The sequence below is a fragment of the Numida meleagris genome, chromosome 4, assembly GCF_002078875.1.
Source record: "Numida meleagris isolate 19003 breed g44 Domestic line chromosome 4, NumMel1.0, whole genome shotgun sequence".
NCBI classification, from domain to species: Eukaryota; Metazoa; Chordata; class Aves; order Galliformes; family Numididae; genus Numida; species Numida meleagris.
The window spans coordinates 20708959-20721022 of NC_034412.1; the positions used below are offsets into that span (position 1 = coordinate 20708959).

The following is a 12064-nucleotide window of genomic DNA, read 5'->3' on the forward strand; positions in this document are numbered from 1 at the left end:
CTCAAGGTCAGCGGTGCCACGCGCGGATCTCCGCCGCCCCCCGGGGCCGCCGCCGTTCACCCTGAAACGCAACGATGACGGCGCAGGGGCCCCGCAGCCCTGCACCTGCCGCCCCCGCGGGCATCGCCCCCCCCCCCCGCGAGATGCTTCTGGAAGCCGGGGCGGATCCGTGCCCGCTGCCCCCCCACTCCCCGCGCCCGCGCCCGCGCCATGGCGGGCAGCAGCCCGCAGCCCCCCGCTGCCCCTCTGCGCCCCGATGGGGCGGCGGCCGCAGCCCCTCCCGAAGGAGTCCCTCGCGGTGCCGGTGCCGGTGCCGCCGCCCCTACCTGTGCCCGTGGGCGGCGGGGCGCTGCGCTCAGCCGCTCAGCCGCTCAGCACCGGCATGGGGCCGGTGCCGGTGGCGATGCCCGTACCGCTGCCGATGCCGATGCCGATGCCGGTGCGGGCGGTGTCGGCCCCGCCCCTGCGGTCCCGCCCTGCCCCGCCCCACCCCCGCGTTCCCATTGGCCGCCGCCGCCCGGGGCGGTGACGTCACCGCATCCCACCCCAACACCGCCGCCCCCGGCCCCGCGCTGCGGATCCGCCGCAAGGGCGCGGGGAGAGGCGGGACCTGCGTCACCATGGCAACCGGCACCACGGCAACCGGAGCCTGGGAACCGGCACCCGGCAACCGTCGTCACGGCAACCGCCCCCTTCCCCGAGTGCGGAGCCTCCGCCCTGGCGGCTGCATGACCCGGGGGGGCTATAGGCCCCTGCCCGTGTGCAACCGCAGCGCTCAGCCTGCAGCGGAGGGCTCCCTAGGGGCGGAACGGAGAGGCCGTGGGCCGGGCGGTGATGCCAGGGCTTGATGCTGTGTGCACCCCGTGTCCCAGCCCCTTGAGTGCTGTAGAACCATAAGGTCATAGAATAACTAAGGTTGGAAAGACCGATAACATCATTCAGTCCAGTCACCAACCCACACCTGTGTCTGCTGACCATGTCCCTCAGTGTGACACCTACCCTTTTCTTGAATGCCTCCAGGGACAGTGACTGCCCCACCTCCCTGGGCAGCTGTGCCAGTGCCTCACCGCTCTTTCTGAGAATAAATGTTTCCTAATATCCACCCTGACCCTCCCCTGGCACAACCTGAGGCCATCGCCTCTCATCCCATTGCTGTTACCCAGGAGCAGAGGCCGACCCCCACCTTGCCACAACCTCCTCTCAGGGAGTTGCAGAGAGCGATGAGGACTCCCCTGAGCCAACACCCCCAGATCCTTTTTCCTCCCCGCAGCTTTCCATCCACTCTGCCCCAAGCCTGTAGCGTTGCCTGGGGTTGTTGTGACCAAAGTGCAGAACCTGGCGCTTAGTCTTGTTGACCTTCATCCCACTGGACTCAACCCAATGATCCAACCTGTCCAGGTCTCTCTGCATGGCCTTCTTCCCCCCTGGCAGGCTGACACTGCCCCCCAACTTGACGTCATTTGCAAACTTACTGAGGGTGCATTCCATCCCCTCATCCAGATCACCAATAAAGATATTGAACTGGACGGGTCCCAGTACCAACCCCTGGGGAGCACCACTGGTGACCAGCTGCCAGCTGATGTCACTCCATTCACCACCACGCACTGGGCCCGGCCCTCCAGTTCTTTACCCAGCAAAGCATCTACCCGTCCCAGCCATGGGCTGCTGCTTTTCCAGGAGAGTGCTGTGGGAGGGAGTCAAAGGCTTTACTAAAATGTATGTAGATTACATCCACAGCCTTTCCCTCATCCACCAGCTGGGTCAGCCAGTCATAGGAGATCAGGTTGGTCAGACAGGACCTGCCTGTCATGAACCCACTCTGGCCAGACCTGATCCCCCAGTTGTCCCACACATGCTGTGCAATCTCACCCAAGATGATCTGCTCCATAACCTTCCCTGGCACCGAGGTCAGGGGACAGGTCTGTAGCTCCTCAGATCTTCCTTATGGCCCTTCTTGTAGGTGGGTGTCACATTAGCAGTCTCCAGTCTTCTGGGACGTCCCCAGCTGACCAGAACCGCTGATAGATGATGGAAAGCAGCTTGGCAATCACCTTGCCAGCTCCCTCAGCACTCCCAGGAGGGCCCCATCGGCCCCACGGACTTGGGACAGCCCAGGTGAGGCAGCAGATTGCTGCTTCCTCCTGAATATGGGTTTTACTCTACTCCCCACTCCTGCCTTCCAACTCAGGAGGCTGAGTACCTCCAAGGTAACTGGCCTGACTATTAAAGACAGATATAAAGAAGGCATTGAGAAACTCAGCCTTATCCTCCGTGAAGTTCCCTGCTGAAGCCCCGACACAGCTGATGGAGCCCTGTTTGGGCACTGCATCCCATGGCCACCCCACGAGGACAGTGCTGAGCGCACTGCACTGCTGGTGGCACATTAACTGGACAGGAGGCAGCAGGGGCAGAGTCCAGCGGTCAGTGTCCGTGGGGCTGTGGGCAGGGGATGCATCGCGCCGCAGCGCTGCCGATATCTGCCACTGCTCTCCTGCGGGCTTACAGCACAGCTGGCTGTGCAATGGCCGCCGCTGCACCTCGTGTCCCCCCGCCCCGTGAGCTGCTGCGGCCGCTGGCCGTGCCCCACCGGCTGCTGCTGGGGCCGGGGCCCAGCAACGTGTCCCCCCGCGTGCGGGCGGCCGGTGGTCAGCAGATCCTGGGCCACATGCACCCCGAGGTGCTGCAGGTGAGTGGCCCTGCCCTGGCCGCCCATCCCTACCTCATTACTGGGCTGACAGCAGTGCTGGTCCCCACCTCAGGTGATGGATGAGATCAAGGTGGGCATCCAGTACGCCTTCCAGACACGGAACCGGCTCACATTGGCCATCAGCGGCACCGGGCACTGTGCCATGGAGGCTGCCCTCATCAACCTGCTGGAGAGCGGTGACACCGTGCTGGTGGGCATCAACGGCATCTGGGGACAGCGCGCTGCCGACATCGCTGGGAGGCTGGGTATGGCCGGTTGTGTGCGGGGTGATGGCATGAGTCCTGCAGCAAGGGTCCTGCTGTTCCCACCTGGGTGGCGGGTAACAGCGGAGAGCTCGGTGTTTGTGGAGTGGCACTCTTAGGGTGGTTTATGGCAGACCCCTGGCTAATGGGTGCCCAAACCTTTCCATCCCTCTGCACACTTCCCCCAGGAGCCAAGGTCCATAAGCTGCTGAAGCCTCCAGGCGAGTACTTCACCCTGCAGGACGTCCAGGAGGTGTGTGCCACCCATGGGGCACTGGGACTGAGCACCCCATGGGCACTCACCTCCCTGTTCCCACCCAGGGCCTGGCACAGCACAAACCCTCTGTGCTCTTCATCACCCACGGCGAGTCCTCCACGGGGGTCCTGCAGCCACTGGAGGGGCTGGGCGAGCTGTGCCACCGGTCAGTGCGCCTGGGGATCCCACTAGGGCTGGGCTGCAGGAGGCTGTGGGGCTGAGCTCTGTCCCCCTCCAGGCACAGCTGCCTGCTGCTCGTGGATGCGGTGGCATCGCTCGGGGGAGCACCCATCCTCATGGACCAACAGGGTGAGAGCGGCAGTGATAGAGTGACATAGGGGACTCTCTGTGCCTCCACACCAGCAGCTGTGGTGTGTGCCCCATGTTTTCCACTGGCAGTAGAAAACAGTCCTGCTCAGAGCCCTTGGTCCCTCTCATGCAGAGATTGATGTCCTGTACACGGGGTCCCAGAAAGTCCTCAGTGCCCCCCCTGGCAGCTCTCCCATCTCATTCAGTGAGCGAGCAAGGTAAGGGTAGCCCTATTCCGGCAGGGCTGGAGGGACAGGTGGCTGCAGGACCCCGTGCTTGGCCACATCCTCTGGCTGCGATGCAGACCCAGCGTTTGCTTTGGGCTCCGTGCTCCAGGGCCAGCAGTGGCTAGAAGGCTTTCCCTTCCCTGGGGCAGCACTCAAGCCCTGTGTTCTGCCAGGGAGAAAATGCTGAGGAGGAAGACCAAGCCCTTATCTTTCTACCTGGACATGAGCTGTCTGGCGAGCTATTGGAGCTGCGATGGCGAGCCACGCATGTGAGGGCAGGCTGTACCCAGAAAGGCAGCTGTGGCTGCCCAACCACCCACCTTACCCTAAACCTAACCCTAACCTCCCTTGTCCCCAAAGCCTTCCACCTTATCCAGTCACTCTATTGCATTTGTACTTCTTCTCCTCGCCCCCAGGACAGCCCCTTTGTCCCAGATTTGCATCCCTGCCCAGGTCCCCTCCCCAGGGACTGCGGGGCTCTGCCACCTCTCTCCACCTCGCAGAGCCATGTGCCTGCCCCAGGGGCTCGCAGGGGCTAAACCTGCCTGGGCCCCCTCTGGGTTTTGCAGGTACCACCACACGGTGCCCATCAGCAGCATCTTCTGCCTGCGGGAGGCCTTGGCCATGCTGGCGGAGCTGGTGAGCCAGGCATAGGGATGGCTGAACTGGGCCATGCCTGTGTTACAGAGGGGTTTGGGGAGCAGAGGGTGCCCAGCTATCCCCAGCAGTGGTGTCATGGGACATTCAGGCAGGGGATATCTATTCTGTGCTGCCAGGGCCTGGAGAGCTCATGGGAGCAGCACCGGGCTGTCTGCATTCACCTGTGCCAGGGGCTGCGGGATCTTGGGCTGGAGCTCTTCGTGAAGGAGGAGGTGGGTGCAGGAGCTGGGCACAGCCCCACACAGCTCAGAGCTTTGCTGGTGCTGGAGAGAGACCCCGATTTGGGGAAGCAGATGGGAGCTGCGTCTCTAGCCCTGTTCCTTTCCTCCCCAGGCAGCGCGGCTGCCCACCATCACCACTGTCAGGGTGCCTGAGGGCTACGACTGGAAGGAGATCACGGTCTTCCTGATGGATAAACACGGCATTGAGATCTCCGGGGGCCTGGGCCCCACTGCAGGCAAGGTGGGAAGCGTGCTCCCCATCCCTGAGCCCGTACACGGCTGCAGCCATAAGTGGTGCGCCCTGAAACTAACGCAGGGCTGGTGCATCCTGCTGCCTGCAGCAACAGTCTTCACCACACAAAATTGCACACAGTTGAGTAGCTGCACACATAATTAATTAGAAGGGTAACATATCTTTATCGTGACAGAGAGGAAATGACGGTTAAATAGCAACAGACTGGGACGTGCACACCTGTGCACATACTGCTCCATGTCAGCCCCGTGCGAGGCCCGAAGGTGGGTGCTGCAGGGGAAACCCGCCCTTCTCCTGCAGGTGCTGCGGATCGGCCTCATGGGCCACAACGCGACCCAGGACAATGTGGACCACCTGCTGCGGGCCCTGCGCGACGCCCTGCAGCACTGTCAGCACAGCAGGCTGTGAGTGGGATCTTCTGCCCACCGGGAGCAGCGCATCACTAGGCAGACACAGCCAACAGCCTTCCTCCTCTCCCCAGTGCCCTGATCCCCATCCCACCTTGGCAGCCCCACGAGCGCAGGGGATGGGGGCAGGATCCAGCTGCAGGCCCCCTCCCCTCCTGTCCTTTCCATCACCATCACCACCACCCATCTGCTGCAGTGTGCTGCTCCCCAGTACAGCCTTTTCTGAATAAAGCCACGTGGCTCCGTGCTGCTTCCCAGCCCTGTGGCTTGCCTGGACTCGCCGAGATCCAAGAAGAAAGGTGCAGCTGCGGGAAGCGCTGCAAAGTCCCAGCACAGGGAGAGAGGCAGAACTGGGCCGGCTCCTGCCAATCTTTGCAGCAGAAAGTTTTCTTCCCTTCCCAACAAAGCCCGAGGCTCCCCACAGCCTGGGTTCCCCTCACCCTGCAGCGAGCACAGGGCTGGCAGCGAGTCCCGCTCAGCTCCGCAATGGGATGTCTCTACGGAGCTTGGTGAGAAGCTGGGACGTGGCCGAGCGGCGTGCGCTGTCCTGGATCTGGTACACCTGCAGCTAAGCAGAAACATGGGTGGTGAGGGAGGGGACCCCCTGCAGCACCCCCAGCATCACACAGCTGCTGCAGGCCACAGCAGGGCAGGCAGTGTGTAATATCTCAGGACAGGAGGTTTGGGGACGAACCCTGTGCTGCCCAGCCAACTTCAGGCACTGCTTGAGCTCTGCCCTGTGTCTATGAGAACAGCTGAGCGGAGAGCCAGGGGTCTCAGCATTCCCTCCCAGTTACCTGGCTGAGCAGGATGTCAAAATAGGCTGTGTCCCAGTACGCCCCGTCCTTGACAGGGAGCTGCAGGAGGGCTCGGAGGGCTGGGTCTGCCTGCACACCATCGGCACGCATCGGGAGGCCGAAGTGGAAGCGGAGGAAGCGTGCTGGGTCCCATGCAAAGGCCTCCACCTTGGGGTAGAGCGAGGCCAGGCGGTGCGGATCCCCCTGGAAGAGGTTCTGCTCCGGGTGCAGGAAGTGGGGCAGGCGCTGGGTGGCCAGGCAGCGCAGGAGGACCACCAGCAGCCTGTAGACAGAGCCCTCCAGGTCCTGCCAGTCCTCAGGAGAGGGGAACAGCTCCGTGCTCCACAGCAGCACCATCTGCACAGGGGGAAAATGGAGTGCAGGCCATGCCCAGGGGAACCTCTTGTAACTTCACATCCCCGGAGCCACTCTACAGCCAGCTCCGCTGCTCAGCCTGGCATCACGCCCACCCGTCCTCACGTTCACATCCTGAGCCTTTGCTCCTTAAGGAGATCACAGCTATGGAGCAGCTCTGAAAGGATGCACATGGGCTTCCCACAGGTGTGAAATATTAACATGCTCCAGCTGCCTCAGCACTTTGCTGGGAAGAGCCCGTGACTTTCGGCAACACATCACAACAGGAGGCACGTACAGCCCAGCACCGACCTCTGTGTGCCCAGCCAGGCATGCAGGAAGGAGCTGCCCCTCATGCTGGGGCCCCAGGGCTGATCACATCCGTGCTAACTGCAGCGATGTGCTGGGGCTGCTGCATTTGCTCCCTCGTCAGTAGGAAAGGAGTTTTGAGGCTCCAGCCAAGCAGAAAACCTGAGTGAAAGCCTGCACTCAGCCTGCATTTCTCCAGAAGCCCACAGGAGGTGCTTTGTGAAGGATAAACATGCACCAGGCTTTTTTTTCTTTTTTTTTTTTTCCTTAAACGTCAAAGAACACGACATGAAATAAAACCTGTTGGATTCAGGCTGCTTTGGGCTGGGGCCACGTTCTCCACCTCCGCCCTGGCAGAGCGCGCTGTGATTGCGACACCGGTGCCGTCCCCGGCACAGCCCCTTCCCAACCAGCGTCACCATCTGGCATGGGCCCAAAGTGCCAAAAACAGGTTGGGTGGGGAGAGAGGGCCTTGTCAGAGCCAAAAATGGGCACCTCCCGGCGCACTGGGGTGCAGGACAACCCATGGCATGTCTGGCACAGTCTGTCCCTCTCCACACATGACTTCAGTCCCTCTGAGTGTTTGGGACGTTCCTCCCTCCCGCTGAGCCCCGCAGGCAGGACCTACCTTCAGGTGGTTGAAGGTGAGGCTGTCCCTCCCGTCCTCCTCCCTCCAGTCCTGGCTGCGGAGCTGCTCCAGCAGGCGCAGGCTGTCCAGCCGGGGTCCCTGCAGCGTGTCCACAGCCCAGAGCAGCTTCAGGATGGGGAGGTGGGCAGAGGGCCTGGGGAAGAAGCAGCAAGCTGCTGGGGGAGGCTAAAGATGGTGCCGCCGCCAACTCCAGGCATGCAGCATCCTGGTCCCACCTCTACTGAGCAGGAGACGCACAGGGTACCGACAGCTCCTGCCTTCCCAGCAGGGACATGGGTGGGGTGTGGCAGGGCTGTGCTCCTCAACACACCGGCCCCACCTGGCTTAGACAACCGGTGTGAGCCCGAAATAAGCCTGGGCTGGTCCAGCTGGATGCTTGGCCCCTCCTTGGGGCTGGGTGCAGGGTACATGTCACCTTGGCTCCTCTCCCCCTCTCAGTTCCACTGTCAGGCACCCAACTTGTATGCAAAGCCTTAGAACAATCCTACCATTGTGGCACTGCTGTATGCCGAGGCCGCTCACCTCCAGAAATGGTTTGAAGCTGGCACAAAGTGAGCCTCTCTGGTGGCCTTCTGGAGGGTGCCCTCAGGGAAGCCGCGGTCACGCTGCCTCCCATCCAGCCCCGGGGGCTCCTGCCACCTCCTGACCACTGGGACCACGTCGAAGCGAATGGTCCTCCAGCCACCACGCACCAGCAGGGACAGCTCCATGGCATCTTCTTTCAGATTTTCGGCGCTGAGGTCACCTGATGACACACGAGGAGGAGGTGAGGAGGTCACCACAGCTGGTCCTACAGGCTGAGAAGGTGTGCACCGCAGCACCCACGGGCCCATCCCACCCCACTCCATTCAGCCCTTCCCAATGCTGTGGTTTGGCCACGGTTCCCCAGCAAACGCCATCTCCAAAACCCACCGGGTTTGTTTTTGGGATGGAGGAGCAGTGGTGTGGGCGCAGTGTGTTGGAAGCTGGGAGAGGCAGGGGTAATGCAGACAGAGCTAGCGGTACGCACCTGGCTGCAGGAGGGAGTGGCGCTGACACTGCACGATGGCCGACACAAGGAGCTCTTTCAGGCGCTGCAGGACTTTGCCCGGTGCCAGGCACCATACCTGCTCCATCGCACCCGCACTGCCCAAGCTGGTCCAATCCCCCACACCAGTCACTGCAGAGGGCACCTCAAGGCTGCAGGCACCCGGGTGCCCATGTCCTACACTCCCGGTGTCCATGGGCTGGCATGGCCGCACCCGCAGAGCATCACCATCAATGCGCAGTGGCACCTCCACGACGACGGCATCCTCGGAGGCGCAGAGCACGAACTCAAAGGCTTCCAGATTCCTGGAGTAGTCCACCAGGAAGCGGGGCTCTTTGGTGTGGACGTGCTCCAGCAAGGTCAGCAGGACATCCTCGGCTTGCTGGAAGTGCTGCACCCGCTGCCCCTGGCGGGACGCGACCACCTCCAGGCAGCTGCGCCAGCGGCACCCACCCGCTGCCATGGCTGGAGCTGCCGGATGCAAGCAGAGTGCTCCGTGGGAGGGAGGGCGGGGAGGGAGCGAGCGCTGGGCGGGGGGAACCCCAGCTGAGGAGTGGCACCTGGACGAGAGCCGGGGCGAGCCAAGGGCAGGGCAGCGGCTGGAGATGGAGCTGTGCCATCATCACGCCTGCTGCCTGGTGGTGTGCTTGGCCTCATGCATCCCGACGTGACTATCCCCTGTACTCGGCTCTGGCACTGGGTTCAGTTCTGGGCCCCCATTGCAAGAAAGACATTGATGCTCTAGAGCATGTCCAGAGGGCAGCAGAGCTGTGAGGGGTCTGGGGCACAAGTGTGATGGGGAGCGGCTGAGGGAACTGGGGTGGGTCAGTCTGGAGAAGAGGAGGCTCAGGGGAGACCTCATTGCTCCCTGCAACTCCCTGAGAGGAGGCTGTGTGAGGTGAGGTGGGCCTCTGCTCCCAGGTAACAGTGATAGGATGAGAGGTGATGGCGTCGAGTTGCACCAGGGGAGATTCAGGCTGGATATTAGGAAACATTTCTTCTCAGAAAGAGAGGTGAAGCTCTTCTATAAGGTGAGCCCAGATCCTCCACCTTCCCAAAGTGTCTCAGGATCCCTTATGAGAGGCTTTCCTAGGCAGGAGCATGCAGCAGAGCGGGCTGATAGGGTCCATGTACCCACGGGCTGCTACAGAGGATGGCTGCAGCTGGGGCTGCCCCCGTGCGTGATGGAGATGTGGAGAAGGAGCAGGCATGCTTGTGCTGTGGCATCTGCTGCAATCCTCCCAGAAAGCCCTTGGGAGCGCTCGCAGATGGGAGGCGGGTTGGCTGTTTTTCCAGCCCACAGTGCATGCCTGGGAGCAGCAGGGATGCAGAGGGTCAGCACTCAAGAGAGCGATTCAAAAGGGGATGCGCACAGGAAAGACACCCCCCAACACAAAGCAAACAGAGTGAGGAACTCCGGCCAGAACAAGTCTGCAAATCATTGACATCAAAGGTTGTTTGGGGACCAAATGCAACTGCATCAAAAAACGCATCCCCTGAATCCCTGTCACAACCCTCCCTGCCTACAGCCTCCTGCCAAGCTCCCCAAAAGCTGCACACGGCAACTTTGGGCAGCCACCAGCCCTCTGTCCTTGCAGGCTGCAACCAGCCCAACCCTCCCTCCAGTGGGAGGTGATTCTGTGGGCACGGAGCTCTGATAACGCACCCAAACCTCATCCCACTCTGTCTGTGCAGAAAGCAGAGCTCAAGGCTTTGGCAATTCTGGGCAGGGAGGATTTTGCTGCAGCCTCTTGCCTTCTGTCGCTTGCCCTTATGCATGCTGCTCCAAAATGAAGCCTTGGGTCATGCACCAGCCCATCCCATCTCCTCCACACAGGCCATGGTTGTGAGCCCACATCTCAGGAAGACCTCAAGCACTTGACCCAGGAGCCACAAAGCTGTGAACAGATAGAAATCCTTCCAGGGCCGCTCCAGATCTGCAGGTGGGAGGTGCAGCCTCCTGCTGCTAACAGAGGGATGAGCGCACAGGGCAGTGCAAGTAGTAGGCTCCAGCTTAGTACAGAAACACTTGAGTTGAGCCATCAGGAAAAATTTCCTAACTATAAGGTCAGTTAGAGCATGGAATAATCTCCTCGGGGAAGCACTGGAATGGCCATTGCTGGAGCGGTGCGTGCTTGGTCTAGACGAGTCACCCGGGACGCTTGCAGGGAACGGCTCAGCGCTGGCAGAGGGGCTGGGCTGGATGAGGTAATAGGTCGTTTTCCATCTCTGCATTTTATGGTTCTACGAATTTTCACTCCATTAGAAACAGGAGAAAGAAAAAAAAAAGAAAAAGAGTGAGGGAGAGCAAGCAAGAGAGAGGAGAAAACCCAGGAGCGTGGGGATAATTGGCATGGCACCTCCTGGCCGCAGCACCCTGCAGCGGCTCAGCACCTCCCCAGCTGTCCCTGCACCACGCAGGTCCTGCGCTCCTGGTGCAGAGGCACGGAGCACAGCCATTCCATCATGAAGGGAATGGGGTGGCTGTGAATCTTTTTGGGGACCCGAGCGAGGAGCTGGCAGAGGACAAGGAGGCTGGGACATGGAGGGTTCTCCTTGCCCTGCCCCACAGCCTGAACCCAGTGGCTCTGCATCGCTTGCTGCTGCAGTGTGAGCCCGGGGGGCCCACCGCCAGCCCCCAGCCTCCCTCTGTTCTTCTGCAGCGAGGATGGAGGCCACGCGGAGGCCAAGCAGCTCCCAGCGGCCCCGGCTGCCTCTCGTGTGCCCCAGGGAGGCAGGAGTCAGCCCAGAGCAGAACGGCCCCGAGCAGAAAGGCCAGCATCGAGGTGGGGGGAGAGGGAACCAGGGGTTTTTGAGAGGAAGGGAGAGTAATTTAACATGACAGGCTGTTTATTTTGGCAAAAATGGTCTCCTTTCAACAGATTTCAAAGCCCAGCCCTGGGGCTGGGGGGGGGGACCACACAGAGCAGGGGCTGGGGGGGCTCAATGGGGCGCCGGGCTGGGCTCTGTAGGCAGGGGGCAGAGCGAGGACTGGGGGGACAGCACGAGCTGGGGGCAGAGGAACAGAGGGAAATCCTATTGGTGCCAGCACCAGCATGCTTACGGTGGGGAGCCGGGGGGGTCACGGCCTTAGGAAGGCTCAGGAGTGGGGCTGCTCCCCAGTACATGTGCCCTCATGAGTGCACTGACATGTGCGTGGCCGTTGTGCCGCGTGGCCTCGCTGACGCCCCAGGAATGTGCATGTACAGCGGGCATGGGCATGGGCACCGTGCGCTGCTGCATGGGCACCGGTGCACGCCCGCGCTCTCGCACACGTGCTGGCTCGCACGCACACGCGCACGTTCACACGCTCCCCCGGCCCCGGCTCCTTCCTGTGGGCCAGGGCTCAGCTGGAGTCTTGGCTCCCCCGGTGCAATTTCAAAAGAGGCTGTTTATAAAAAAAAATGCTAGTAAAGAAATAATTATTATAATCACATTAAGGGATTGGCTGTAAAAGCCCTGCGAGAGCGTGGGGCTGCTGAGCGGGAGGGAGCGGGGCTGTTCGTGCAGGGAGCGCAGGGGGGGCTCTTCCTGCATTTCGCTCATTTTTTTTTCGGTCCCAATCCAGCGCCCCCCCCTCCCCTTCCTCCCCTTTATCCTGGGAAATGAAAACAATTTATTTAATGATGGATCATCCCTTTCTCTG

General features: G+C 61.5%; 3 protein-coding genes across 22 annotated transcripts in view; 1 reads left to right on the forward strand and 2 right to left on the reverse strand.

The window, feature by feature from the left end:
- KIF1A (kinesin family member 1A) overlaps positions 1-471 on the reverse strand; it is a 32734-nt gene extending 32263 nt beyond the window's left edge. For 11 of the 20 annotated variants that reach the window (XM_021396162.1, XM_021396161.1, XM_021396158.1 and 8 more), the window contains exon 1: positions 327-471. The gene's annotated coding sequence lies outside the window, so the exon portion shown is untranslated. The remainder of the gene's footprint in view (positions 1-326) is intronic. The other 9 variants (XM_021396168.1, XM_021396172.1, XM_021396167.1 and 6 more) reach the window with 2 other exon arrangements.
- On the forward strand, positions 2136-5307 carry AGXT (alanine-glyoxylate aminotransferase). Its single transcript, XM_021397034.1, has 11 exons — positions 2136-2686; positions 2760-2952; positions 3138-3202; positions 3271-3371; positions 3444-3514; positions 3648-3732; positions 3915-4010; positions 4311-4380; positions 4518-4613; positions 4735-4863; positions 5176-5307. The coding sequence occupies exons 1-11, from the start codon at positions 2450-2452 to the stop codon at positions 5281-5283; spliced, it is 1251 nt and encodes a 416-aa protein (XP_021252709.1). The 5' UTR covers positions 2136-2449; the 3' UTR covers positions 5284-5307.
- C4H2orf54 (chromosome 4 C2orf54 homolog) lies at positions 5016-8930 on the reverse strand. Its single transcript, XM_021397033.1, has 5 exons — positions 8401-8930; positions 7914-8136; positions 7371-7524; positions 6080-6436; positions 5016-5850 (listed from the first exon to the last, which is right to left on the reverse strand). Exons 1-5 carry the CDS (start codon positions 8879-8881, stop codon positions 5758-5760), a joined length of 1308 nt encoding a protein of 435 aa, XP_021252708.1. The 5' UTR covers positions 8882-8930; the 3' UTR covers positions 5016-5757.

Coding starts and splice junctions, on each gene's coding strand:
- C4H2orf54 (XM_021397033.1), bottom strand. CDS start 8,881: ATGGCAGCGGGTGGGTGCCGCTGGCGCAGCTGCCTGGAGGTGGTCGCG. Junction 8,137..8,400: donor CCACTCCCTCCTGCAGCCAG/GTGCGTACCGCT, acceptor GTGTGTCATCAG/GTGACCTCAGCGCCGAAAAT. Junction 6,437..7,370: donor TCACCTTCAACCACCTGAAG/GTAGGTCCTGCC, acceptor CCCCCTGTGCAG/ATGGTGCTGCTGTGGAGCAC.
- AGXT (XM_021397034.1), top strand. CDS start 2,450: ATGCATCGCGCCGCAGCGCTGCCGATATCTGCCACTGCTCTCCTGCGG. Junction 4,011..4,310: donor TGCGATGGCGAGCCACGCAT/GTGAGGGCAGGC, acceptor TGGGTTTTGCAG/GTACCACCACACGGTGCCCA. Junction 4,864..5,175: donor TGGGCCCCACTGCAGGCAAG/GTGGGAAGCGTG, acceptor CTTCTCCTGCAG/GTGCTGCGGATCGGCCTCAT.